A 26,533-nucleotide genomic window follows, 5' to 3' on the forward strand; every position below is an offset into this window, starting at 1 on the left:
GGTGCCCAGGAATTCACACTCTTGGGACAACAGGGGTGCTGAGGAGAACTGGAGTCAGTCTGCAGAAGACTGGAAAAGACCAAATCTGGTGCTCATCTCTAAAAAGGGAAATAAGAACAACCCAGGAAACTACAGACCAGACAGCTTAACTTCTGCACCAGGGAAGATAATGGAGCGGGTAATTAAGGAATTCATCTGCAAACATCTGGAAGAAAATAAGATGACAGGTAACAGCCAGCATGGAATTGTAAAGAACAAATCATGCCAAACCAATCTGACAGTGTTCTTTGATACGATAACAAGTCTTGTGGACAGGGGAGAAGTGGTGGTCATGCTATACCTAAAAAAATTGGAGAAGTTCCAGAGAAGAGCAACAAAAATGATTGATGATCTAGAAAACATGAGCTATGAGGCAACGCTAAAGGAATTGGGCTTGTTTAGTTTGGAAAAGAAAAGACTGAGGGGGGACATGATAGCGATTTTCAGGTATCTAAAAGGGTGTCACAGGGAAGGAGGGGGGGGGGGGAATTGTTCTCCTTGGCCTCTGATGATACGACAAGAAGCAATTGGCTTAAACTGCAGTAAGGGAGGTTTAGGTTGGACATTAGGAAAAACTTCCTAACTGTCAGGGCAGTTAAACACTGGAATAAATTGCCTAGGGAGGTTGTGGAATCTCCATCCCTGGAGATATTTAAGAACAAGTTAGACAGACACCTATCAGGGATGATCTAGAACAGGGCTACTCAACTTTGGAAGCCGCAGGGGCCACAAAGCACATGCCGAGGGCCGCAAGTTAAGTGTAGTTGCATATACATGCAAATATATATGCAAATAGCTTATTTTACACCTTCATGATGGGCATGAATACAAAGATTGAGGCAAGACTACACAACACGCAGGCCCCATTTAAGGCAGTTCTGCTGATATTAATAAAACGCAATATTATCCGATTTCCACCCATATGACAGCACTTTTAATGAGCAATGACAGTCCAGGAATTTAACTACTAACATGCATAACAACAGAAGACCATTATATTGACTACTTTTTTGTTTTGGCTCCCAACTATGGGCCTCACATTGAGCCTTGTGTAAACCCAAACCACACCATGGGCCGCAAACAGATGGGCCACGGGCCGCATGCAGCCCCCGGGCTCCATGTTGAGTAGCTCTGATCTAGACAGTGCTTGGTCCTGCCACGAGGGTAGGGGTCTGGATTTGATGATCTCTCGAGGTCCCTTCCAGTTCTAGTGTTCTGTGATTCCATGTGGCCTCGAAGAGTTTCTGGAGCTGGCCCGAGAGGCGAATCGTGTTTGTTGCCCCAATCACCCCAAGTTCCTTGAGCCACTTCCCCAGTCCCATGGGCGCAGCCAGTTTTCCACTGGCTCCGATCAAAGAGCTGCTCAAGAGCCATAAGTGGAGTTGGTGGCGCTCCTGAGTGTACTTACAAGCCGTGACTTTACTCTGTCTCCCCAGGGCCTGTGACAAAAACCTCAGTGGGGCTGTACAAGAGCAGAGTGATTTCCAGTGCGGTGCCGCCCTGTTCATAAGTGTTAGCTGTAACTAATGCAGGCCGCCTCCCTGAGCTGAATTTACAATGCTCCAGGAATCCACCTGGGCAGAGATTCCAATCTCTCAATGCTACCGGGGGGACGGCAGTGACTAATGACAACGTCTGCAGCAGAGAAAAAGGGAAACGGAGGGACCCGAGGAGGAATGATTGCATTATCAATAACGCTTCCAATAGCTGATGGATGAGGACACCCAAATGATTTTTAAGAGTTTCAGTGGAAATCTTCCAAACGGCAGAGCAGGAGGGAGAGTGTATATTAATCCAAGTCCTGCTTCGGTGGGGCTGGGCGTGCCAGAGCCACCCACAGGCAGAATGTGTGCTTAGCATCACACTTGAGACAGCACATTTAACAGCAGAAAAGTCCTTGGACTCACACAGTTCATGATCCTCACTGGGGAGCGGCGAGCTGGGGGGATGGGGAGAGTTAAAACTTACAAAGCTCTTTGAAGAGCTTCAGCTGGAACATGCTTGACTAGATTGGTGCCCACTTGCCATGCAATCGATAGATGATATCGCAGTAACGGGTCAGCCCCAAATCCCAATAAATGACTCCAAACACTCCAGCTGGAGAAACCCTCCATGAGCACGACCCTCAGCCATGGGGCCTGTCCACAGGAGAACGACCAATGGGGAAGGCGGATGTGTGAGACTGAAAACACTTTAGAGTCGTATTTCCAGAGATCCTTGCCAAAGGGCTCAAGTCCATCCCAGCAGTAGCACTGACTGGAAGGGGTGTCGGGGCACAAGGATCCATAGGACAAGAATTGGGAAGGGCCTTGCACAGAAGGCTTGGCAGCATCTCTGTTGCTTTTGCATACACCAGTGTCAAAGCAAAGGTACCTATGTCTGGGAGAGGATTGAGTGAATGTGTCAGTCACATCCCCAGGAGGACATGCAAGCAAACCCTAAGCTGGCTTAAGACCTACAATGTGGTAACCCACCTAGGCCCATTCACACTAGCTCCAACCCCTGTCCCAGGGAGGGACAGTCACAGCAAGTGCCATAGCAGTGTAGCTGGTCCATCCCCATCCTCTGCAGGAGCCCCAAGTAGAGAGAAAGGCAGGGGATGGGCTGGGATGGGGGTGGAGGGAATGTTCCAGTGCTACAGATATTTCTACTTGCCAGAAAAGCACAGAGGACCACAGGCATCTGGATGCAAGTTAGGTCAGCTGCCAGGTCCTCTAGCCTGCATTGGGTGGGACAGCCACTTTCTCCACCACATAGCTCTGCCCCGAGACTGCTCTTCAAGCTCTGTTCCTGTGCAGGGATGAACATGACCCATAATCCCGAGAGCTGCAGGCTGTCCCACCACAGGGCAGAGGCTGTCTGTGAGATCTCCAGCAGAAGATATTTTCAAGCACAGGCTCACGCAGGTGGAGCTATGAGAGCAGAATGCCCTCTCCTGTACCTAGCTGCAGAAAGGGAGTTCCCCAGTTTCTGAGAAGGAAGGCATCCCAAGAGTTCCTGGGAAAGGAAAGATCGCAGAGAGGTGATGCAATTCTGTTTGGTTGATGGGATTTTCTTCCCAGGGCCCAGGGTGACTGTATATGGAAATACGTTCTGGTAATAAACAGCGTCTCTTAGCTGTAGGTGGCATCTGATGATTGACAGTTTCGTCTTAAAAATCAAGAGCTTAAAGGAAGAAAACATTTCTTGGTTTTTCATGAGGCAGAATTCACCACACAACCTCCCAGCCCACAATAATTAAGTACAAGCATTTCCTTCAAAGGGCTGGGGTGTGTTTACTCATACTGCTTACATAGCATGATGTATGGTAGATAAGTAGCTATGATGCCATGCATCTGGCACAGCCTAGTAAGTGGTGGGAATCAAGTAGCCAGGTATTGCTTTGCGTTGGAAACCAGCAAAGCTCCAGGCTGCCATTTCTAGGGATAATCTGTAAATTGGATGCTAATTACTTAGTGGGGCTACATCTAGACTGCAAGCCTCTTTCCAAAAAGAGCGTCTAGACTACAACCAGTACTTTCGAAAAAGGAAGCCGCTTTTTTGAAAGAGAGCACTCCGGCAGTCTGGATGCTCTCTTTCGAAAAAGCACAGTTTCGAAAGTACAGTTTCGAAAATACAGTTTGCATTACATAGTGCCACTTTTTGAAAGAGCACTTTAGAAAAAAGGTGTTCTTCTCGTAAAACGAGCTTTTCCACAGTCAAACTTCGATTACTTTCGAAAGAATGCGGCAGCAGTCTAGATGAAGGGGAAGTTTTTTTTGAAAAAAGGCCACTTTTTTCGAAAAAACCCTGTAGTCTAGATATACCCTGGGAAAGGCTTTGCTTTTGCTGTCAATTGCACGTGTTGATTTTTTTTTCAGGCCAAAGAAAAGGGGCAAGTCCAGAAAAGCTGAAATTTTCAGTGGCCTTTCTCTTAAAAGCAGATGATGCCTCATGGGAAACTTTGAGCCTTCTTCTGCCCATGTCTGCAAGCTCTTTGTTGCTTAGCATGTTTGCATAGATACGGGGACATTATTTCTTCTGAAGTCTCATGGTTCCGTCCTATGAATTCATGAACCCCCACCCCCGACTCCCCACACTCCACTGTGCTCCCATGACCAGAGGATTTGGATGCCATGAGCAGGCCTAAATGGAGTCGTTGGGCTGCGTGTGGTTTTTCAGGCCATAAAGTCTTTGGGGTAAGGACTCTGCCAGGGAAACCGCACAGAAGTAAAAAGAACCCTTCCCCCCACATTTCCATCAGACACCAAAGCCATAGGGGGGGCCCAAGCTAGTAGATTCTGTGGCCTCCCCATGCTCTGAGGTGGGCCAAAAATGAGTTCAGTGTGTGGGAGGGGGGCTGCCGGGAAGCGAGCTTGGGGTGTGGGGTCTGGGTGGGAGGGTGCAGGAGTGGAAGGGTGTGTGGTCTGGATTCAAGGGGGGCCACAGGGCTGGAGAACCAGCTCCCAATGCCTCGGGGGCCAGATTCAGGCAAGCTGGAGGCCGAATCCGGCCCCTAGGTCCATAGGTTCCCCACCTCTGCACTACATAGTAAGGATGAAAATTTGGAATGGTGTGACAGGGTCTTGCACCTGGAGATTCTCACTGGTGCCAAATCTTCTCCCAGGGGCTGAAGTGTTATTGACAGAAGGAAGTAACTCCATTGTGTGTCAGTGGCAGGGACCCCGCTTGGCCTGCCACAGCGAATCGGCAAACTCCGTTGCTCGGAGTTTGCGTGTGACCTCGCCACAGGACAAGAGGACCGCCTGCACCTCTCGCTGTCAGGCAAGCTCTCTCTTTGGCCACTTGGCAATGCACTGTGACCCATGATGATTTATGTGGCACTTCTGCAATTGATGTGCTTTGTGCCTGGGGACAGTTAAATGGTAGCGCTGTCATTAGTTTAAGAAGAGGTTAAAGGTGATCAATAAACAAGGGTTTCATGCCCCATTGATCATCCTCTGCTATTTATTCCTGGCTTTTGCTTTCCATCCCATGGTGCTTTTAGAAACAGTAATTAAAGACATAACAAATGTTCCACTAGGCAGAATATCAAACACACCAAGGAACGGATTCAAGGGTTCCCTTCCTACTGACTCTGAAGGCCAGAGCCCCAGTTTCTGACAATTGGGAGCAGTTACAGGCTTGCCAGATTCTACAATAAGAAATTAGCTAGGGGTTTCTTGAGGTGCATGTGTGACTACCACCAGGCAGACTTGAACCTGGGACCTCTGGAGATTAATGCAGGAGCCGCTGCAACTTCAGCTATAAAACCAGCTGCCGCTCAGCTTAGGCTGTAGAGCTTCCTTGTTCTTAGCACTCGCTGTAAGTGGCCTATGTGCCACTCCATGGGACAGTGGGGGCTACACACTAGGCATGGGGGTTACACATGAAGGGGGTAGAAGTGAAGGCTGGATTGTCAGAGGGGAGTCGCCTGTGCAGAAAGCGTCCTGGCACCCCTGATTTTCAGCGCTCATTCTCCAGCCAGGCTGCAGCTCAAGCTCTGCTGGCTGTGATATTGATATGATGATACTACGGCGCCCTGGTTGGAGGCTGTGCCTTGGTAATAAATTGGCAGGCCATAAAGCAGGTGCAGCTGGCACACGTGTGGCCCATGGCTAAACAGAGTAAGCCTGAGATTACCCCATGGGACAGAAGGGGTTAATTCGTGTAAGCAACACCTAGTCCCCAAACCTCCCCCTACAGCAGCGAGAGCCTGACCAAAGTGTCAGTCGGCTCTCACCTGGGCCTGGCCCAGACGCAGTCCCAGGCCAGATTTTCCATGGCCTGACTCTCAGCCCCGTTGGCCCCTCCATGCGCTCCAGCACCACAGAGCCCTCAGTAAACTTGCCCAGCTGAACTCACAGCGACTCTGCCACCTTGTTCTCAGAGCGCTGACAGAAGGCCTGGCTGGACTGCTCTTAGGGCTGCTCCGTGTTGGGCTAAGAGCCTAAGTAAGTCTCTTCTAATTCAGTGCCTAGCACTCAGCAGCCGGAGATGATGGAGACAGAACTGTGGGTGTAGAGAGAACACAGCCCCGTCCTCAGTTTCCCTTTAAGTGTTAGGAATAAGCTCAGCATCTTTAACCAGAATTCGCCCTCACCTGAGAACTAATGTATTACACAACATCTGGCAGCAAAAAGAGCTCCTCTGTGTTCCTCTCCCATGGAGTTCAGGGCCCCACAGGCCTTCTCAGGACACTGGCTTGGTTTCCTCATCCTGCAGCTTCTTCCCTTCAGCTCTAGTGTTTCATCATCCTCCGACTGGGTCTGAGCTCTTCTTGCAGCCCCTTTAGTGCTCACTGGCCCATTCCCTGCCCCACGGCAGGTGGGTCTAATATCCGCAAACACCTCTCGGAGCTGGCTGGGAGAGGGGAACTTTGCCTTGCATGCACTACAAGGCACCTGGGCCTGGACTCTTAAAGGAACAGTCGCCTGGATTTTCCTACTTCTTCTCCCTCCTGGACCCTAACTAATGCCCCTGCCTGGGCTATCTTTGGCTCACTCTGCATCCTTCAGCTGTGGAAGAAGGTACCTGGCTTCCCAGTCGGCCTCCTCCAGTCTTAGAAAGCCAGTACCCTTATGTGGCTTAAAGCCCCACCTCCAATGAGCTGCATGGGGCCGTGAGGGCCAGGCCTGCGGCCATGACCCACACAAGCCCTGTTGGTTATGCACAAGCTGGGCGGGGACAGGTGCTGATGATGGCAGGAGAACACCAGCGGAGCATCATGATACACAGCCAATTGTGGACTCCACTAGAGTCTCGTTGGTCAAAGGAGCCAGACTCGGCATCCCAGTGACTGGCCCTCTGCAAAGCAAGCACCTTCGAGGGCAAATTCACCTGCAGCCCAAGCAAACGCGACATCAGGCGAGTTTCACCTTTTCATTCCTGGGGGGAATTTGGCGTGTTCTCCAGGAACTGCCTGTGTGCTCTGCTTCAGCAGCTTGGAGAAGACAGTCTGCACCCCAGGACGGGCGTGGGGACACTAGTTATGCACATGCACAGGAGCCGAGAGGTTAGGCCGTGGTATGGGCAGGAACCAGGAGGCAGGCGACTTTCTGAGGAGCGGGGGAAGGTGCTGACCAACCCAGGGGCTACACACTTCCTCTCCTATGGACTCAGGAGGAAGAGTCCAGAGGCTTGGCCGGCGTCAGAAGCAGCAGGTGCCGCACGTGATGGGTGAAGTGGGTTAGTGAGCGCTGTTCGAAGACAAAAATGGCTGAGGATAAACGAAGCCGTTTCCGGAAAACCGAATGCCTCAGCCTTCTGCAAGCTGGCGGCCAGCCCGCCTGAGGAAAACCCCAGCCCCAGAGCGGAAGGGGATGGTGACAGTTACACCCACACAGCAAACCTATAGTGGTGCTTCTTGATTGCCTGAGTTTCTGGACTCCCTTCAGAGCCAGCTGGCTGGCAAGCAGGGAGAAGCACCTTGAGAGGCTCATGTCTGTTTTGAGCAGCAGGGTTCTGGTGACGCACACGCACTTGCATAGGTTAGGACAGTGCCAACCCCCCTTGTTGCCTCTATGGGCTGTACCGCAGGATACAGGGGCTTATTTGGGAAGGAACGTTGTATTAGGCAGAGGCCCGTCCTGTGTGTACAGTGCCTACCATAGAGGGGGGCTCCAGGTGCTAAGAACATATGAACAACATAAGAACAGCCAGGCCGGGTAGGCCTAAAGGCCCATCTAGCCCATTATCCCGTCTTCCGACTAGGGATGTTAAAAATCGTTTAATACGGTAACCGTATAACTGGCCTGCCACCTGGGTTTAACCAACACCATTAACCAATAAGCATCAGCTTGCTGGTTATACTCTGACCTCCCTACTTCCGACAATGGCCAGAGCCGGGTGTGTCAGACAGAATGAGTCGAACAGATTACTCTATCGAGCAATCCATCCCTTGTTATCCAGGCCCAGTGTCTGGCAGTCAGAGATTTAGGGATACCCACTACATGGGCTTGTCTCCCTGATCGTCTTGGTTAATCACCACTGAGGGATCTGTCCTCCATGAATGTCTCTAGTTCTTTTTTGAACCCACTTAGACTTTTGCCCTTCAGAACATCCCCTGGCAATGTATTCCACGGGGCTTCTGTGTTGTGTGACCAAGCACTTCCTTTACACTTGTTTTAAAAGTGCTGCCCATTAATTTAATTGATCCCAATTCTTGTCGTTATGGGAACACTTCCCTCTTTGCTTTCTCCACACCAGTCGTGTCTTTATAGAGCACTCTCATAGCTCTCATCCAGTGTCTTTTTCCATAGTGAACAGTCTCATTCTTTTTACTCTCTCCTCATACGGAAGTTGTTTTGATAATTTTGGTTGACTTTCTCTGTCCCTTTTTTCCAATTCTAAAGTATATCTATTTTGAGATGGGGAACCAGAACTGTACACAGTATTCAAGGTTTGAGCCTCCCATGGATTTATGAACAATGCGGAGTCCTGTGGCACCTTAGAGACTAACAAAAATATGTAGGATCATGAGATGTTGTGGGTGAAACCTACTTTATCAGATGAGCTAGAGGGGAAATAACAGAAGCCAAGATATGTAATAGCAAAAGAAGTCCTTGTTAATTGTAGGGCTTGTGTTAATGAAGCTAATTAAGTGGACTGGATGTGGCCCATTCACAGCTTTTGATGTGAAAATGCAGATGTTAGAGGCAGGAGAAATTGGCTTTGTAATACATTAACCAGTTCATGTCTTTATTCAAGCCCAGGGTAACTGTCAATTTTGTAGGTGAATTCCAATTCTGCAGTCTCTCTTTCGGGCCGGGGGGGAGGCATGAAATTCCTTTTTAGAAGAATGGCTACTTTTAAATTCATTGAGTGACCAGGTAGGTTAAAATGTTTCCCTACAGGTTTGTGTGTGTTACCATTTCTGATGTCTGATTTGTGTCCATTTATCCTTTGACATAGAGACAGGCCAATATACATGGCAGAGGGGCATTGCCGGCATATGTCACATTAGTGAGTTTATGGATTTATAGTATTTTCTGTCTTATTCTCTGTCTCTTTCCTAATTGTTCCTAATATTCAGTTGGCCTTTTTGACTGCAGACACACACGGAGTGGATGTTTTCAGGGAACTAACCATAATAACTCCACCATCTCTTTCCTGAGTGGTAACAGCTAATTTAGAACCTCACGGCTGAGACGGACAAGGATTACGATGCCATTTTAATGCAGGGTTTGGAAACAAGGGGAATAGAAGTGCTTTGCCTAGCATCACCCAGCAAGTTACTAACAACATTGGGAGAAGAATCCAGAAGCGCTGATGATTTGGTGATAGGCATGGTATAAAATTCAGATAAGACTGCCCGGCTCTTGTTCAAAGCAACAGAGCACTTCTTTTCCAGACCACACTCCCTCCTGGGCCTCATGCTTTTGTTGATTCATTTTGAAAGCTGTCCCTTGTTTTGTCTTTACTCTATTTGCTCCTTTATAACTGTGAAACAGAAAAAAAAAATCCAAATTCTTTTAAACAAAATCTTTTAATCATTTTTAACAGAAAAATAAGAAGCCCAATGCAATGGGCAAGACATTTAAATTAATATAATTATTGATATCAGGTCAAAGGAAAGCAGACATACAAGTCTATAGGGTCCCTTTTCTTTTTTTTAAATTTGGGCAGTTGCAAAATTAAAACGGAATGAGGGTTATCAAGGGCACTGTAGACTCAGTCCCTAAATAGAGCAGGATTTTCAGCCACATCTCCCAAACGTTGTGTCCTCCTGAGTGGGTGAGAGAAAAATGAACACGAGGTGACAAAGAATCAAAAGCAGGCCTAGCGAGGAGCAGATATGGTTCCAGATGTGCAGGTTGCTTTGAAACGTACAAATACAATGATCTCTAGCAACAGAATTCTGTGCATTTACTCATTCATATATTCCAGCAACACTCAGCTCTAGCCCCTCCAGCCAGGGCCCTGAGATACTAACCCTAAATTCACCCAAATTACTGACAGTTTTGGAAATGATACAAGAAACAGAATTCAGCAGCTGCAAAGACCATAGTCACAGAGCAGCGACTCTGTGAGGATTAATAATAACAGGACTTTGAAGGCTAATCTGGGAAAAGCTATCAGGAGTGAATTTGCCCGGCTGCGTGAAATCAATGAAGAAAATAGGAGAGTTCATAAAAACGGCAAATGCACATGGCACTGGAGCTGGAACATAGCTGTCTTTATTCTCCAGAGGCCTCTGAAATGAAGATGCCAAATAGAAAAATGAAGAAAACATCTTAAAAGTATGATTTTTAAAAATATGGCAGCATACCGCCTAACAGGGTTCTCGGTATTTGTGAACCTATAACACAAGTGTAATTAACAAATGGCGTCTTTGCAGGGCTTACAAGATATAACACTGATTTTGACTAACACCAAAAATAATGTGATATCAAGCGGCATGAATTATTCATGGGGTCTGATTTAACATGAACATTATTTCTTGTGTACAATATCATATGCTTTAATGCTGCCTTTGCAACCTCATAATTCCCAGACCAGGCATGATTACTTACACAAAGAAGCCTGGTCTTATTAGTTCTAATTGAAACTACTGGGAACTTTCACAGGTCGCGTTTACATGAATCACAAAGGAAAACATTTGATTAGCTGCAATTGGCTAAATTTAAGAGAGCGAGTGTGTGTACATTTATATAACCGAACAGATTTTGAAAATCAGTTTGAGACAGAGTTTGACTGTAGATCTGTACCCCAGCTATGAAACACCATCAGAGAGTGGATCAAAGGTTTGGGATTTGTCTACTTTTTTTATGTATATAATTTGATCCGATTTTAGTTCATTTACATGGGTGTAAAGCCAGGTAATCCTGTTAGCTATTTATGTGAATAAGGTGTATTGGGTCAAGCCCTTTTGAGCAGATTTACACAAGTTACCAAATCCAGACATTTGAATTGCCCATGTACCTTTTAATCCCCTCCACCCCAAATTCCCCTTCAAGGTGTCACAGCTGATCTGCTCTCCTGTATTCGCTTCCCCTTCAAGGACCAATAGAGGGCAGTCAGTCTACACGGAATTCTCACGGCAGCAGGGAGGCACCATTGTGGTGGCAAAGAGACACAGAGCGCACACGTGCGACAGCTGAACGTGCATGGTTTCTCTAGCCCACATAAACTACAAGCAAAAGCACTTGAGTCTGTTGCTTATTATGACGTGCTAATTTCAATTTACATAATTGTAAAAAAAAAACCTCCAGCGAGGCAGCTAAATAAAATGTTTTTGTAGTAACTGGCTTCAGTTCTAATGCATGGTGCCAGCTCAATTCTGGAAAATTATAAAGATTTCCCAAGTACAGCACATATCCCTCTCTCAGGCTATGTCTAGACTGCATTGCTATGTCGGGATTCTGGAAGTATCCTGAAATAACAACGGCGCGTCCAAGGAACGCGTTCGCTATTTCGGAAAAATGTTTGAAATATCGAAAGAGCTCTTTCAACCCTCCCTGTAAACTTCGTTCTCTGAGGAATAAGGAAGGGATGGCTTGAAAGACGAGCCAAACTGTAGACGTGCCAAATTTCAAAAATTTCCTCTTTCGAAATTAAATTAAAAAAAAACTTTTTCGATTTTACAGTGCAGTCTAGATGTAGCCCTACTGAACAAAAGAAGTTTTGCCATCAACTGCAATGGGAGCAAGGGTAAGGGAATAGAATTTACTGCTGGACAAACCCCCCCCCCCAAAAACCCAGTAAAGTTAGCCATTCTGTGTCCTAGAACAGTGGCTCTCAACCTTTCCAGACCACTGTTCTCCTGATTTGTCTTGCTTAGCCCCAAATTTCACCTTGCTTAAAAAATACTTGTTCACAAAATCAGACATAAAAATACAAAAGTGTCACAGCCCACTATGAGTGCAGATTTTCTCATGTTTACCATACAATTACAAAATAAATCAGCTGAACTATAAATACCGTACACATTTCAGTGTATATTACATAGCGCAGTATAAAGTTATTGCCTGTATGAAATTTTAGCTTGGTACTGACTTGGCTAGTGCTTTTTTATAGCCTCTTATAAAACTAGGCCAATATCTAGATGAATTGACTACTCCTGAAAGATCTCTGTATACCCCGAGGGGTTCGCATCTCCCTGGTTTGAGAACCACTGCCCCACTAATGCAGAGTTAAATGTAAGTCTCATCTCATGCAACCTGATTGGGCCAGTTGTGGTACTGTCAGTGGCTGCTTTGAAGTTTCATAGCAGGACTGAATTTACTCAAGCAGGGATCTTGTTGCTATTGCTGCGGTAGCTTGTAGACAGGCAGCTCATTCTTCCAAGAGCGTGGCAGGATCAGGCCCCAGTGTGCACTGAATCTAGGCATGACCTATTCGAATAGCAGGACGCTGTTGCTAACGAGACAATATGTTTCGGTGGCATCGACAACGCAGAGTGTCTCAGGTGGCAAACTCCGCCACGTCGCAATGCTCGCCCGACCCTTGCACGGCTGTCTGCATGCAATTAGCAGAGGGCAGGTTTATTCCTCACAGACAAGGTTTTCCTCTCTATGCAGGTGGCTGCCATAACAGTCTTGGACAGGAATCCCAAATCAGATGCTGTTCTTGATGCCTCCTGCCCTTTGGCTAGACAGGCAGGAGGGCAAAGCAACCACGGTCACCCTCAGATTCCCCCCTTATTCAAGGCAGATGAGAACACAAGCATTGCTGTTGCTGAACACCCCTGCCTCAGAGAACAGAGCGTGTTGCGCTCTTGGAAATATCTGGTCACCAGTACCCAGGGCACAGGCTTTTGGGAACCACTGGCCCCCCCACCACATAATCAGCGGCTCAGACATGAGCTCGAGGTTACCTCCTGGCTCATTGGGCACCCTGCAGGACTGCACTGGGCAGCACCAAAGCTGAGGAAGTGGTGGGCTGCTGACAGGGAATCAGGGGGCATACTCAACTGGGCTTCAACTTTCCCAGACGGCAAGTAGCACTAAGGTGTTGTGACTACGACTTCAGCCCCTGGATGAATGGCTGGATTTTACACTCCCCCCCCCCCCCCAGATGTAGAGAGCCCCATTAGTCTGGATGTCACCCCCTGGGGTTACTCCTGTGAGCAAGACAAGTTAGGCCTTTACTCCTCTGAAACCAAACAACTCAAGGACTATTTCCTTGGGGTACTGGGGAATTCCTCCTAACATAGTTTCTTGTTAATTAAAAGCCTGACATGGATGCTGATGAGCACCAGAGGTGCCAGGACAATTTGCTGATGGAAACCAGAGAACCCTCGTATTTGGTGTTGGTTACTATTCCAAGCCAGGGGGTGCGACTGCCTGCCCCACACCACTCATGCCAGTGCCACGCAATCCTGTGTAGACTAGAACAGAGTTTGAAAGCGGGTGCAATGGAAACACCTCCCATTTTCTGGGCACATAGACAGTGGCCCCATCACAGCCTGTGGGCGTAGACTAAGTTCCCTTTACACCTGTTGGTACAGGACCACGTTCTTACCATTGTACTTTTTCTTACCTATGAAAACTACCTCCCCCTCCTTCCCTGCATTATGTCCGTGTATCGGACTGAATGGTATTAACACTCTGGCTTGAGGTTAAAACCTCCCCCAAAATCCCCCAACACTCTAATTGTGATTTACTCCCGGCCTGTTCTTCTGATCGAGGCAAACCCTGGGGTATTTGGTTTTGAAAAGGGCTGAACATTATAGAATTGCACAAATAAAGTGTCTTATTTTTGCTGCGCAATAGCATGAGAGCACTGTGCAGCGGGCTGCAAGCGCCTGATACATTCTGACAAACTAAACAACCCAAGGGTGTTCGTCCCCAGCAGAACTCTGTTCACATCTTATCCATTATGGGAATGCAATGTGAAAACTGCCCCCTCTTTTTTAAACAGCAATGCAATATTGTTTGCTACACAGGCTTGTTAAAAGAAGAAAGACTCCTGCTACACAGAGACATTGGCTTATAATTCTGTACTATCAACCCCTACATGCAAATGGGAAAGATTTCCTGTATGCCGCACACTGGAATTTCTCTCTCTCTTTTACTCATTTCCCTTTTTTGCTTTAGGATTTAAAACAAACAAGAAGCTAGATGAAACAAAAGATTTCTAAAAATGGCCTCAGCATTAAGACACCAAAAGTAAAAGCAAGTGTGTGGGGGTGAATCAGAGAAAAAAATAGAAGCTGTAAAATGAATTGAAATTTGGAAATGTTTCCATAATTGCATGATGTATTTTGGATAACCTGGTTTAAAATATTTTTAATTACTGTTATTTTATTTCTGATGAGTGTGTGGAATCCAATCCATCGCACCAGCTCAGCAAATGATAAATTTTATAAACACACACTCAAAACTTTTTTAAATTCTACATCCTGTTTTCATGTTGCTGAGCTGCAAGTGTCTGCATTTTTGTGAAATGGTCACATAAGCAGAAAGAAATTAAGTACAGGAGCATGTAACGAGAGCTGACAAAATGCTTTATTAATTATATGTGTTGTTTAAAAAAAATCAATCTTTTGTATTATTGTGTTGCTATAAAGGATTTATTAAACTAGCAAACACTGCAGAAGACCGCATTATTTGTACTGTAAAAGTGAACCCATTTTCTGGTGAGCTAACTTATGGGTATTAAACAGGATATTTAGTCTGATCATCAGCCACCATCGTGACTTTTTTAAATTAAAAAAATTCAAAACAGCTGCAAAGAGTTGGAAAGCTGTAGCTATCAATACCCCTTGCATTAGCCAATATACAAAAACTACATTTTGGAAAGTGACAGAGAAAATAGGATAATTTGTTCTCAAATGCATTAGTGCTCAGGCAAATGTCACAAACAGGCTTGTTACTGTAAACTAAACACTGAAGGCACAAAAATACAATAAAACCAAGCAGAAGATTTCTGTAGAAAAAGAAAATTTCATGTTGGGTGCAAACTGCATTATTCATACCTAAAATTTTTTTTAAAAAATCTGCGAACTGGCATACAGCAATTCCCGATTGTCAACAAAAATTCCTTTTATGCCCGCTGTTTCACAAAATGCTTCCAGAGTCAAGTAGCAATGTTCGCAATATGTCAAACATTATAGACTGTAGGTAGGAAGTTTTCTAGCAAATTAAAATTAAGTATCTGACATTTTACCCTCTTTACGCGATTAAACATTTCTCCAGTGTATGAGTTCCACAGACAGGCTTCAAAAGTTCTCTCAACATACAAATGCTGCTGGAAACAAAAGATCTGTGAAAGTAAAAAAAAAATCCACTTATGTGACTTTTCCACACAAATTCCAAGAGAAAGCAGACTTTAAACAAGTTAATTCTTCTACATATACTGAGACTGAAATAATTTAAGTATTCTCTAGACCCTGGAATAGGCATAAATGTTAGGATATGACACTATATACAAGGATCTGATGGAATCAAAACTATAAGAGCACAGTTTAAGTGCTAAAATGGAATTTTTGTATATTACATTGTTGCATATTTATTATTTTCTGTAATATAAGGTGAAAAAAATATTTTAAAAACATTTTCTGCTTATATTCCATATTCCAAAAAAGGCATATGAATCTTAATGGATAAGCGTAGCACTGCAATACAATTTATGCTGTTTCATCAGTGTTATAAATTTTAAAGCTCTGCATGTGTGTACATAAGTGTTCGCAGACACACAATATAAATGCCTAAGCCACAAAGATGGAGTTTCCCAGAAGTGTAATTAACAGGAATACTGAATGTTGATGAACTGTATTTGTGACAAATGTAAACATGAGTAATAGATTTTTCACATCTTTGAGTTATCTGAAAACAAAGACAATAACTTAAAACAAAAAATTAGAACGCTGAATTTGAAAATGAAATCACAGGTCTTTGAACTCTAAAATAAATTAATAACATTTTATGTTCCGATATAAGTCTATGATAAACGAAAAGTAAACAGGATTTTTGTCTCCTTTTTCAGGTAAAATGTACATTACCAAAATAGCCATTTAAAACAAAAACAGTTTTCCCTGTCTTGGGTAACACATGCCTTTGGCTGTTTCTGTACCTCTCTGACAGCACTGATAGCAAATATGATGTGGAAGGCAATTATAATACACACCTTTTAAGAAAAAAATTCTACCTTTTGTATCAGGAAACCTTTGGAATATAGAAATGGAACTGAAAAATGCAGTTTATGAAGAACAAATTAGACCAGATTGTTTTCCCTAAACTGGGGGCATGCAATGTATATTGCAGTACAGTATTTATACTTTTTTCCTGAGATTCCCTGTAGGGACAGCTCATCTCTTCCCAAGACCCTTCTAAGTTTCAGAGCTGCCATACATTTGTTTAAAGGTCTTGGGTTTATATTTGTTCCCGCAGCGGCTGTAGCATCACTAGCAAGTTACACACACCGCAGAATGGAGAGAGATTTTGGCAAAACTTTGCCTATAACTTCATTCATAAGGGGGGGGGGGGATGATTTTAGAACTAGGCAGCCAGTCAACATGGATTCTGAATCTCAAAAGTGTCACATCCCCTTGCCCCAGAAAGAAACACCTGAAATCCGGGTTTAGGATTAAGTCTCTCCCCTACAGGTTTAGACACTTGCCAAGCGCCCCGCTCTGCGCCCCAGTGGGGTTGATTTGCCTTTGAGCAATTGCAGCCCCAGGCTCACCCCCGGGCGCCCTTGCTGCTACGAACAGACTGGCAGAGCCAGGCGAGGCGCTGGGCACGGCCCTTGCAAACTCGCCTCCAACTTTCCACCGGGATGAAAAAACAATAAAAAAGTCAGAGCAGCTGCAGCGACGGAGCCGATTTTGCCCAGACTGGAGCCGCGGGCATCTCCACCTGACTGGGCTGCAGGACAAGAGGGAGTCCTGCCGGCTAGGGCCAGGCACTCCCCTGCCTCCCCCGGGCTGCCTCCCTGCTGGGCTGTACCCAGCCCAGCGCCCCTAACCCCACGCCAGCATCTCGGGCCGGGGCCGCGCCGCCCGCAAAGAAGACACGACACCGGTTCCTGGGGGAATGGTTTATGCACGTAATAAAATATCGACTATCAACATAAATAGAAACGGAACTGGCGCGGGCTACAGAGTGTTCTGCGAGTAGGAAACCAGACCCCCAAACCCGAACCCAGGCGCTGCCGAGCGAACGGAGCCGAACCTGCCCCCGGGGAGGCGGCGAGCAATAAATAGAAACGGGAGGGGAAACAATATTAAAATAGCCTCTCGGAATCAGTCCGTGTAAAAAACCGGCTGGGGCGAGGAAGGAGCGGGGATCCGGAGCGGCGGACACGTGTGTACATATCTCACATATTTACAGCCGGGCTGGCAAGTTACCGCAACTCCCCACCCCCGCGGCTCCCTAGCGTCCCGCACAGGGATTTGGGGGACACGAGGGTGCTCGTGTCCCTCTGGAGGGCGGTCTGGGGCCGGCAGCGCCCCCCTGCAGGGCACGGGAGGGCGCAGGCAGCCCCCCCGGCAGTAGGGGGGGAGGCTGAGACGGGGAGCTTTGGCACCAGGTCCCGCCCCCCCATCCCGGCCTGAAGCCCCCCCCCCCGCCCCAGCAGACAGTGTCAGTGACAGGGGAGCAAACGAAGAATAAATTAGATCTCAAACCTTTGGCTAGTTCTCCTCTCGCGGCGTTTGCAGAGCCGCGGGGCTCTGGAGCGCGCGGTATTTTTTTTTTTTTTTGGAAGTCAAATAAATACAGCGAGTTAAATTAGAGACAAATTCAATTGCGAACCAGTCTGAGGAATAAATTAAGGAGCGTCTCCCACGCGCCGCCAGGCGAGTCTCTGCATCCCAGGGCCCGAAACCGAAAAAAAGTCCCGAGCGCGACTTCGAGCCGGAGGGGCTGGAAGGGACCGCTCGGCGGGTGTCCGATACCTGGCGGGGGCCGGGCGCGGCCCCTTCTGCCCCAGCCGGGGCTTCCCCCGCAGTCCCTGGCTCCTGGGCCCCCCACTGTAAACTCCAGCGCGGACCCTGCCCGGCGCGCTCAGCCCCCGGCCCCGCCGCCCAGTCACTGCACGGAGCCCTGTAGCGCGTGGTGCAGCGGCGAGGTGTCCGCCTGTGCGTAAACATCCTCCATGGGCGGGTGCGGGCCGCCGGCCGGCGTCATGCGCTTCTCCTTCTGCCGCCGGTTGCAGAACCAGACCCGCACCACCTCCTTCTCCAGCTGCAGACTGTCCGCCAGCGAGGTGATCTCGTGGGCCGAGGGCTTGGGGCACTTGAGGAAGTGGTTCTCCAGGGCGCCCTTCACGCCCACCTCGATGGAGGTGCGCTTCTTGCGCTTGCGGCCCTGCGCCGCGATCTTGTCCAGGTTGGCCGGGCTGCCTGTGCTGGAGTCGGTCTCCTCCAGCCATTTGTTGAGCAGGGGCTTGAGCTTGCACATGTTCTTGAAGCTGAGCTGCAGCGCCTCGAAGCGGCAGATGGTGGTTTGCGAGAAGACGTTGCCGTACAAGGTGCCCAGCGCCAGCCCCACGTCCGCCTGGGTGAAGCCCAGCTTGATGCGCCGCTGCTTGAACTGCTTGGCGAACTGCTCCAGGTCGTCGGAGCTGGGCGCGTCCTCGTCCGAGTGCTCCGGCGGGTGGCCCAGGTGCTGCGGCGAGGCCTCCAGCGGCGGCTCGTGCAGCCCGGCCGCCTCCTCGTGCCCCAGGGGGTCCCGCAGGCCGTGGTGCAGCCCCGGCGCCGGGGGGCCCAGCATGCCGTTGAGGTTGGTGTAGGCAGGCTGCGAGTAGAGCAGCGGCTGGTGGCTGCCGGACGTGGGGGACATGGGCGCCAGGTGGTGCCCGCCGCCCTGCGCCCAGGCGTGGCTGCCGGGCGCCTGCTGGTGCACCAGGTGCGAACGGGGGTGGAAGGCGCCGGGCAGCTCCTCCCGGCCTGCCCCTTGCACGCTGCCCTTGCCATGCTCGGCCTGGCCCAGGTGGGAGCCGCTGCCCCAGTCGGAGCCGGCGCTGGGCAGCCACTGGGGGTGGCTGAGGCTCATGGGGTGGCCGGAGCCGCTGGCCAAGCCCTGCAGGTACTCGTGGTGCATCATCTTCTGCACCTCGCGGTAGGTGGTGCCCTGGTGCATGCGGTCCGAGTCGGGGTGCAGCAGGGGGCTGCTGCGGGGCAGGTACTGAGCTGTGGCGGCCATGGCTCCCCCGTGCTCACTGAGGGCACTTGGCGGAGCGCTGCGCTTTAGAGCCAGGCTGCAGGGCGCCGGTGGGTGCCGGGCTCCCGGCCACTCCCCCCCGCGCCCCATTGGCTCCGCTGGCCGGGACTGGCAGCCGGCTCCTCGCCTTCATAGGGTGCCCCCGGCGCGGGGAACTTCCTCACGCCTCCCTCCCCGATTGGAGGACTGGGAACGGGCGGCTCCCAGGGATTGGCCGGGGGATGCGCTTGGGCCGGGGAGCCCGCGTGCTCTCGGCAGCGGGACGGGCTGTGATTGGCGGGTGGCGGTTCATTCATGCCGGTTTGCAATTCGCCACGTGGGGAGGGGGTTTGGGGGGCACCTGCTGCGGGGCTGCGCCGCTCCGGCGAGTGCCTGGGGGCACGGCCTGGCCGGGGTTCCGGCCCGTGCGGAGGAGAGCGGGGAGGCTGCAGACTCACTTTGTCCCGACCCCAGGCCGGGCGAAGGGGAGATCCCTGCTCCCTTGGCGGGGCTGGCAGGCGAAGGACGGAGCGAGGAGCCTTAACGGACCCCGAGGTCCGGAGGCCCCGTCGCAGCCACTCGCTCCGGGGCAGGCTGGATGCGGGTCCAGCATCCCCATAACTCGGCCGAAGCAGCGCTCTCTGCTCCCAGCGGCCCCGGCCCCCCTGCCGGGTGCCCGGCCCCAGGGGAGCCAGACGCTCGAGGCTGCTTCTGCCCCTCGGTTCGGCGCGCTCCAAGCGCGCAGGGCTCCGCATGTAGTAGACTCGCCTACCAGCAGCCCTGCGCAGGTGCACCGGCCTCCAGCGGGCCGGGAGTTCCCTTCCCGGGAAGGGGCGGGCAGAGGTCTCTATGCCATAGAGATGTTCTCTGGGCACTGGCGGGCAGCGGCGAGCAAACCTCAGCTGGAGGAGGGGGGCGGGCAAGCCAGCTGCCCGCAGCCCAGCAGGGAGCACGGGCAGGGCGAATGCCCTGGGGGCTTTGGCCCAGCTGCCCCCGCTGCAGCCACCCGAAGGGGCGTGCTCAGCCAGCGAGGTCTGGCCGGGGCCGGCTGCAACGCTGCTTAAAGTGGCCAGATGCTGCCTTTTGTGAGGCCTGGGGCGTGTGTGGCGCAGGGGCATCGCCCCAGGACGCTGTCGGTTGCCAGGGAGAGGGGGTCTATGCGCCCAGAGCCCCATGGAAGGCCCCTGTGGAACTCCCGGCCTCCCCCGCTTGCCCAAAGCGGCACCTGCTGCGCCTCGCCCGGCAGTAGCCAGGGTCAGGAGATGGCCTCGCTGCCCGGCGGAGCGGCCTCAGGCTGCAGCCTTCCGAGCTCGGCCTCTCGGCGGCTTCAACTCCGCAGGAGGGATCCCGCCGGTCGGTCCCAAGGAAAGCGGGTCCCTGCCTTGCGAAAGCGCCTCCCGGCTGGAACAAGCTCGGGCTCCGCTCCCCTGCTGCGCCCCGACTGAGCGGGCGCTGGGTCTGCCTCGGGGCTGGCCGGGAGCAGGTGGCCCCGCCTGCCCGGAACTTTGCCATCCAACCCCTCCCGGCTCCGTGGCTGAAATCTGTTCCCGCGGGGTCAGGCAGCCAGCGCGGGGCAGCGCCGGAGCGGGCGGGTCCTACAGCCCGCGGCTGGTGGCGCTAATGGGAGTAGGGGAGCCGGGCGCGGGGCACTGGGGTGTGTGTATGGGGGGGGGGGAGCGGCGGGGGGTAGAGCAATGGGAATGGGGGGCTGCGAGCCATTGCACTCAATTGCAGCTTTGTCTGGGGTGCAAGCCCCTCCCACTATCAGCACCTGTGTTCGCAGCGGGCTGCTCACTACAAAGCCTATACGGCACAGCGGGCCGAGAGGGGCGGATACGCAGGGCCTGGCGGGGCAAGGACGGGTCCCTATAGCCCGGCGGGGCGGACAGGGACCAGTCTGTACAGCCCGGGCCGGACTGAGGGCTCAGATTGAGGGAGGAATCTCCCCGTCTCCCCCGCCCGCGGCTCCAGCCAGGGCCCGGCTGAGCCTGGAGACAGCCTCCCCGAGGGGCTCCATCCAGCTGCTCCAGCTCTCGGTGCGGACACAGCCCGGGGAACAGCGCCCAGAGCGGGGGTAATGAACCCACCGTCCCTCTCAGCGGGACCCGGGGTGCTCCCGGGGCGGCGGCAGAGCCTGGCACTGGTCCGCCGGGCCCCAGGCTCAGCGCTGCTGAGCCCCGGCGCGGCCTGGGGACGCCCGACGGGGCTGTAGCTCCGCGGATGCTGCGGTGGGTTTGGCGGAGAAAGTGCCCGGTACTCGCAGCCTCTGGCACCGCCCCGCCCCCTGCCGGCTCCTTCCAGGGACTCGTGCTTCCGCGCGTCTCTCCCGCGCCTTGCTGGAGAGGGGTGTCTGCAGTGCAGGAGGCTGGAGCGGCTTCCCCAGTCACTGCTCTGGAACCTTTCCCTGCTCTCAGGCGGAGAGCGGTTCTGGGGAGAGGTGCAAATTGTGGCTGTAATCCTAATCGCAGCAACTGGCAGGGACCTGGCCAGATCTGCTCGAATCCATTGCAAGTGAAAAGCACAGGGTCACTAAGATGCCTGTATTCATGACCCTTGTTTGTGGACATTCAGGGGCTCCAGTTTTACCAGCACTTGTGAAAAATGAATGTCAAGTTAGACTTGTCAACGGGATGGAATCTTGAACTGCTTGGTTCGTTGCAGTAACAAATTCACAGCCAAGGCTCTCTATGAGGTACAATAGTCCAATCAAGAGAGAGCAACAAGTCCATATGACTTCTGTAAGTAGCCTATCATGGTTGAATTTTTTGAAGCTTGAATTTTGAATATTTGCACGGGACACTTCTATGAAAAGCTATCTGTGTAGGAGAAAACATGCCCAGCAATTTATAAAAGAATTAAAATTATAAAATCAGTTTTGCTTTCTCACTTGTGCAATGACCATCACACCCTAAAAACTACAGCCCAGAAATTCTACTCCCAGCAGAGTTGATTGTTTTTTTTAAATAATCTGAAAAGATGGGAGAGCTGGAAACTTAGTAAGACTAAGAAATCTTGCCATCACTTCAGTGCTCTGTACAGAAAAGGCCCAGCTACTAGTGATGGGCAGCAGCAGGAAGTCATAAGGTAGCCCTTGTGCTGTCAGAGGGGACATTGAAAAAGGAAGCGACACATGATGTATATGTGAAACAAAAAACAGGACTATGTAGCACTTAAAAGACTAACAAGATGATTTATTAGGTGCTGAGCTTTCGTGAGCCAGACCCACTTCCTCATATCAAATAGTGGAAGAAAATTGGCACAACCATATATAACAAAGGATACAATCAAAAAAATGAACACAAGGACAAATCAAATTTCAGAACAGAAGGGGGATGGGAGGGGAGGTAAATGTCCCCTTCTGTTCTGAAATTTGATTTGTCCTTTTCATATGTGTTCATTTTTTTATTGTCTCCTTTGGTATATATGGTTGTGCCAATTTTCTTCCACTATTTGTTCTGAGGAAGTGGGTCTGGCCCACGAAAGCTCAGCACCTAATAAACTAGCTTGCTAGTCTTTTAAGTGCTACATAGTCCTGTTTTTTGTTTCAGTTACACCAGACTAACAAGGCTTCATTTCTATCACTATTCATGATGTATATGTGATCACTTATGAATGTTTCACTGAACTCTGCTCCTTGCGTGTGGTCACACCTTCCTGGAGCAGTGCATTTAAACATATTCAGGAGCTGGCTAGCCTCTCCATCCACAGGCACAGCTCTCACTGCTCCCAGTTGACTTTAGCTCTTGTGCCTGGGAATGGATAGCAGGATTTGCCTCCTGTGTGTTTCCCCTGCTCCCTTTTCACTGCTTGGCTCCCTGCCTAAACTGCAGCACCTTAGGCCAACAGGATTTGCCTCCTGTGTCTTTCTCTTACTCTCCTCCCATTGCCTGGCTCCCTGCCTAAACCTGTAGCACCGTAGGCTCTCTCTCCCTCTCCCTGAAAATTTTTGTTTCTGCTAGGTTGCTATGGCAGTTAGTGTTGTATTCATCCATAGAACTGCATATTTATCTCCTGGGAAAGAATTAGTGTAATTGCTTTATACACCACATCACAGTTACAGGTATTGTTTTATATTTCTGATTAGATTTCATACATTGACATGAAAGTGACAGGAGCTATGGAATCTTTCTCCTTCGTTTGTGCATGTATCGATATTGAGAAGATTGTGTGAATGGAAGCGTTCCTCCACAACCGGTCTCCTATGGAATAATTCTGTTCGCTTTCAGGCGAGCCAGGTACATCAGGCTTTAAACCTTATACAGCAATAGTCAAATGAATGAGGTTTCCGAATGTGTCCATTTGGAATCCAGGCTGTGAACACTGACTCACTCAAACTGAAGCATGCTGCTTAGGTCTAGCAAAGCCTGCTTTTTCTTTTAGTTCAGGAGTCCCTAGTAGTTAACCAATGCACTGTGGGTAGCTATCCTTTAATTCTTGCCAACCCCCCTTTGCATTCTGGGTTAGGCTCCCAATGCCTGATGGGACAAAGTCAGTGCAGAGAGTGGTTCTGGGTACATGTCGTCAGCGTCCCATAATGCACTCCACTCCTCCCCCTCCCTTCATAGAATCTCATTGGGTTAGAAGAGACCCCAGGAGTCATCGAGTCCAAACCCCTGCTAAAAGCAGAATCAGTCCCAATTAAACCATCCCAGCCAGGGCTTTGTCAAGTTAGGACTTAACAACCTCCAGGGATGGAGATTCCACCACCTCCCTAGGGAACCCGTCCCAGTGCTTCATCACCCTCCTAAGGAAATAGATTTTTTCCAATATCCAACCTAGTCCTCCCACACTGCAACGTGAGACTATTACTCCTCATTCTGTCATCGGTCCCCATTGAGAACATCCTCTCTGGAACGGCCCTTCAGATCGTTGAAGGCTGCTATCAAATCCCCCCTCATTTTTGTCTTCTGTAGACTAAATAAGGCCAAATCCCTCAGCCTCTCCTGGGCTATGTCTAGACTGCAGGCTTCTTTCGAAAGAGGCTCTTTCGAAAGCATCTTTCGAAAGAGCCTCTTTCGAAAGATCGCGTCTAGACTGCAGGCAGATCTTTCGAAAGAGAAATCCGCTTTTTCGAAAGAGAGCACCCAGCGAGTCTGGATGCTCTCTTTCGAAGACGGCCTCTTTACATTGAAGAACGCCTTCTTTCGAAAGAGGAACTTTCGAAAGAAGGCGTTCTTCCTCGTGAAATGAGGTTTACCGCCATCGAAAGAAAAGCCGCGTTCTTTCGAAATAATTTTGAAAGAACGCGGCTTGAGTCTGGACGCAGGGGAAGTTTTTTCGGGAAAAGGCTACTTTTCCCGAAAAAACCCCTGAGTCTGGACACGGCCCTGATATCATGTGCTCCAGCCCCCTCATCATTTTTGTTGCTCTCCACTGGATTTTCTGTAGTGCATCCACATCCTTTCTTTAATGGGAAGCCCAGAACTGGATGCTTGAAAGCAATGGCAAAAAATCTTTTAGCACCCTTTTCTCCCTGGTTACCCATGCAGATGCCATAGTAGGGCAAACTTGGAGCTTGTTCAGCTGCAAAGTGCTATGGCACTCATAGCCAACATCACATGCTCTATGCTGAAGTATATCTGGAGTCTAGCCAGGAGTTGCCAGAGCGAGGAGGGATTCGAGGAGGTCATGAACAGACACTTGTGTGAAGCACTAGAGTGGAGCAATTGGCAGATGTTGGTGGCAGTCCAGCCTCTTGACACAGCAGAACGCCGATTCTGGCGCTGTGAGTCAAGCACAAACAGGTGGGACTGCATAGTAATGCAGCTATGGGACAATCAACAGTGGCTGCAAAACTGTTTGCATGCATAAGGCCACTTTCATGGAAGTTGGCAGATTGCTTTTCCCCGCTCTGAGGTGCAGCAATACAGAATGAGACCAGCTCTGACAGTTGAGAAGAGAGAGGCAATAGCCTTGTGGAAGCTTGCAACAGCAGACAGCGACCAATCCTTTGGGAAACAATTCACAGTGAGGAAATTTACAGGGGTGGGAGATGCTGTGATCCAAGTAGCCAAGGCAATCGATACCCTTCAGCTACAAAGGGCAGTGACTCTGGGAAACGTGCAGGATGTGGCGGTGGACTTTGCTGCGATGGGGCAATAGATGGAACACACATCATGGGACCTGATCACCTTGCCAAAGATACATAAACCACAAGGGGTCTTTCTCACAAGGGCCGTTTCACTGACATCCATGTGGGATGGTCGGGAAAGGTGCACATCTTTCGGATCTCCGGTCTCTTCAGAAAGCTGCAAGATGGAACTTTCTTCCCAGAGCAGAAAACTAACATCAGAGTGATCCTTGGAGACCCAGCCTACCCTCTGCTCCTGTGACTCATGAAACCATACCCAGGCAGCCTGAATCGCAGTAAGGAGCAGTTCAACTACAGGCTGAGCAACTGCAGAATGGGAGTAGAATGTGGTTTTGGACATTGAAAGGGAAGGTTTTGCAGTTTACTGACTAGGTTAGACCTCAGGGAAAGCAACATTCCCATCGTGGTGGCAGAATGCTGTGTGCTCCATAATGCCTGTGGAAGCACAAGGGAACATTTTACGCCAGGATAGGGGGTTGAGGCAGAGCGCCTAGCCACGAATGAGCAGCCAGGCAGCAGGGCAATCGGGACAGCACATCGAGGGGTACTGCAAATCAGAGGGGCTTTGAAAAACACCTTTGTGAATGGCCAGGCATGTTACTCTTCGTAAGGTGCCTTCGGCAGTCAGTGTGCTGGCCTGTAAACCCTGTAAATCCCCCTCCCTCACGCAACACAAGCAATAACGGTACTGTTCTTGAGAATGTGTTTTATTTAGGGAACACAAGGAAGCAGGGACAGAAAAGGAGTTCAGGGTGGGAGCTTTGGGTGCAGGGGTGGGGTGTACGGAAAGCTGTATATTACAATCCCCTGTTCAGCAGTCACACAGCTGACAGACTTCTGTTCCGGTAGAAATCCTCGGGGGTTGAGTGTAAGGGGAATCTGGTTCAGCACAGGCTGCAATGGGGATCTGTGCATCTGACTCTCCTAGAGCCTACCAGGAATGTCAGCAGCTCCCCGAGGATCCTCAAAATGTCTTCACTTCGGGTTCCCTGCACGCTCTCCTGTCCTCATGCTCCATTTGCATCTCCTGCAGCAGCGTTCTCCTCCACACATGTACTGTGCCCTGTCCATGTGGGTGGATTGCATTTGCTCATTGAACATGTCATCCCTATTGCATTTTTGCCTTCTGGTGTGTGCTAGCCGAATAGCTGGAGGAGCCGGGAGAGTGGGAAAGAGGTACCCACTGCAACAAAAAAAGTGAAGGGCGGACTTTAGAGGAGATACATTGTGAACTCAGAACCTAATCTCTTAGTGCAGTAGGAGCCTGGGATCAGCTGGAGTCCGCAGCTGACCTGGGCGCCGGGCAGAGCTGTCCCTTTGAAACGCCGCTGCTGCG

General features: G+C 50.1%; 1 protein-coding gene across 1 annotated transcript; it reads right to left on the bottom strand.

The window, feature by feature from the left end:
* Positions 1-14,496: 14,496 nt before the first annotated feature.
* POU3F1 (POU class 3 homeobox 1) lies at positions 14,497-19,236 on the bottom strand. The gene is made up of 2 exons (XM_075908633.1): positions 17,591-19,236; positions 14,497-15,225 (listed from the first exon to the last, which is right to left on the bottom strand). The coding sequence occupies exon 1, from the start codon at positions 19,215-19,217 to the stop codon at positions 17,994-17,996; it is 1,224 nt and encodes a 407-aa protein (XP_075764748.1). The 5' UTR covers positions 19,218-19,236; the 3' UTR covers positions 14,497-15,225; positions 17,591-17,993.
* Between the last annotated feature and the right edge of the window lie 7,297 nt (positions 19,237-26,533).

Source organism: Pelodiscus sinensis, chromosome 25 (genome assembly GCF_049634645.1).
Source record: "Pelodiscus sinensis isolate JC-2024 chromosome 25, ASM4963464v1, whole genome shotgun sequence".
NCBI lineage: Eukaryota > Metazoa > Chordata > Testudines > Trionychidae > Pelodiscus > Pelodiscus sinensis.

What these genes read in the sequence shown, in the direction of transcription:
- POU3F1 (XM_075908633.1), bottom strand. Translation starts at nt 19,217, where the DNA reads ATGGGGCGCGGGGGGGAGTGGCCGGGAGCCCGGCACCCACCGGCGCCC.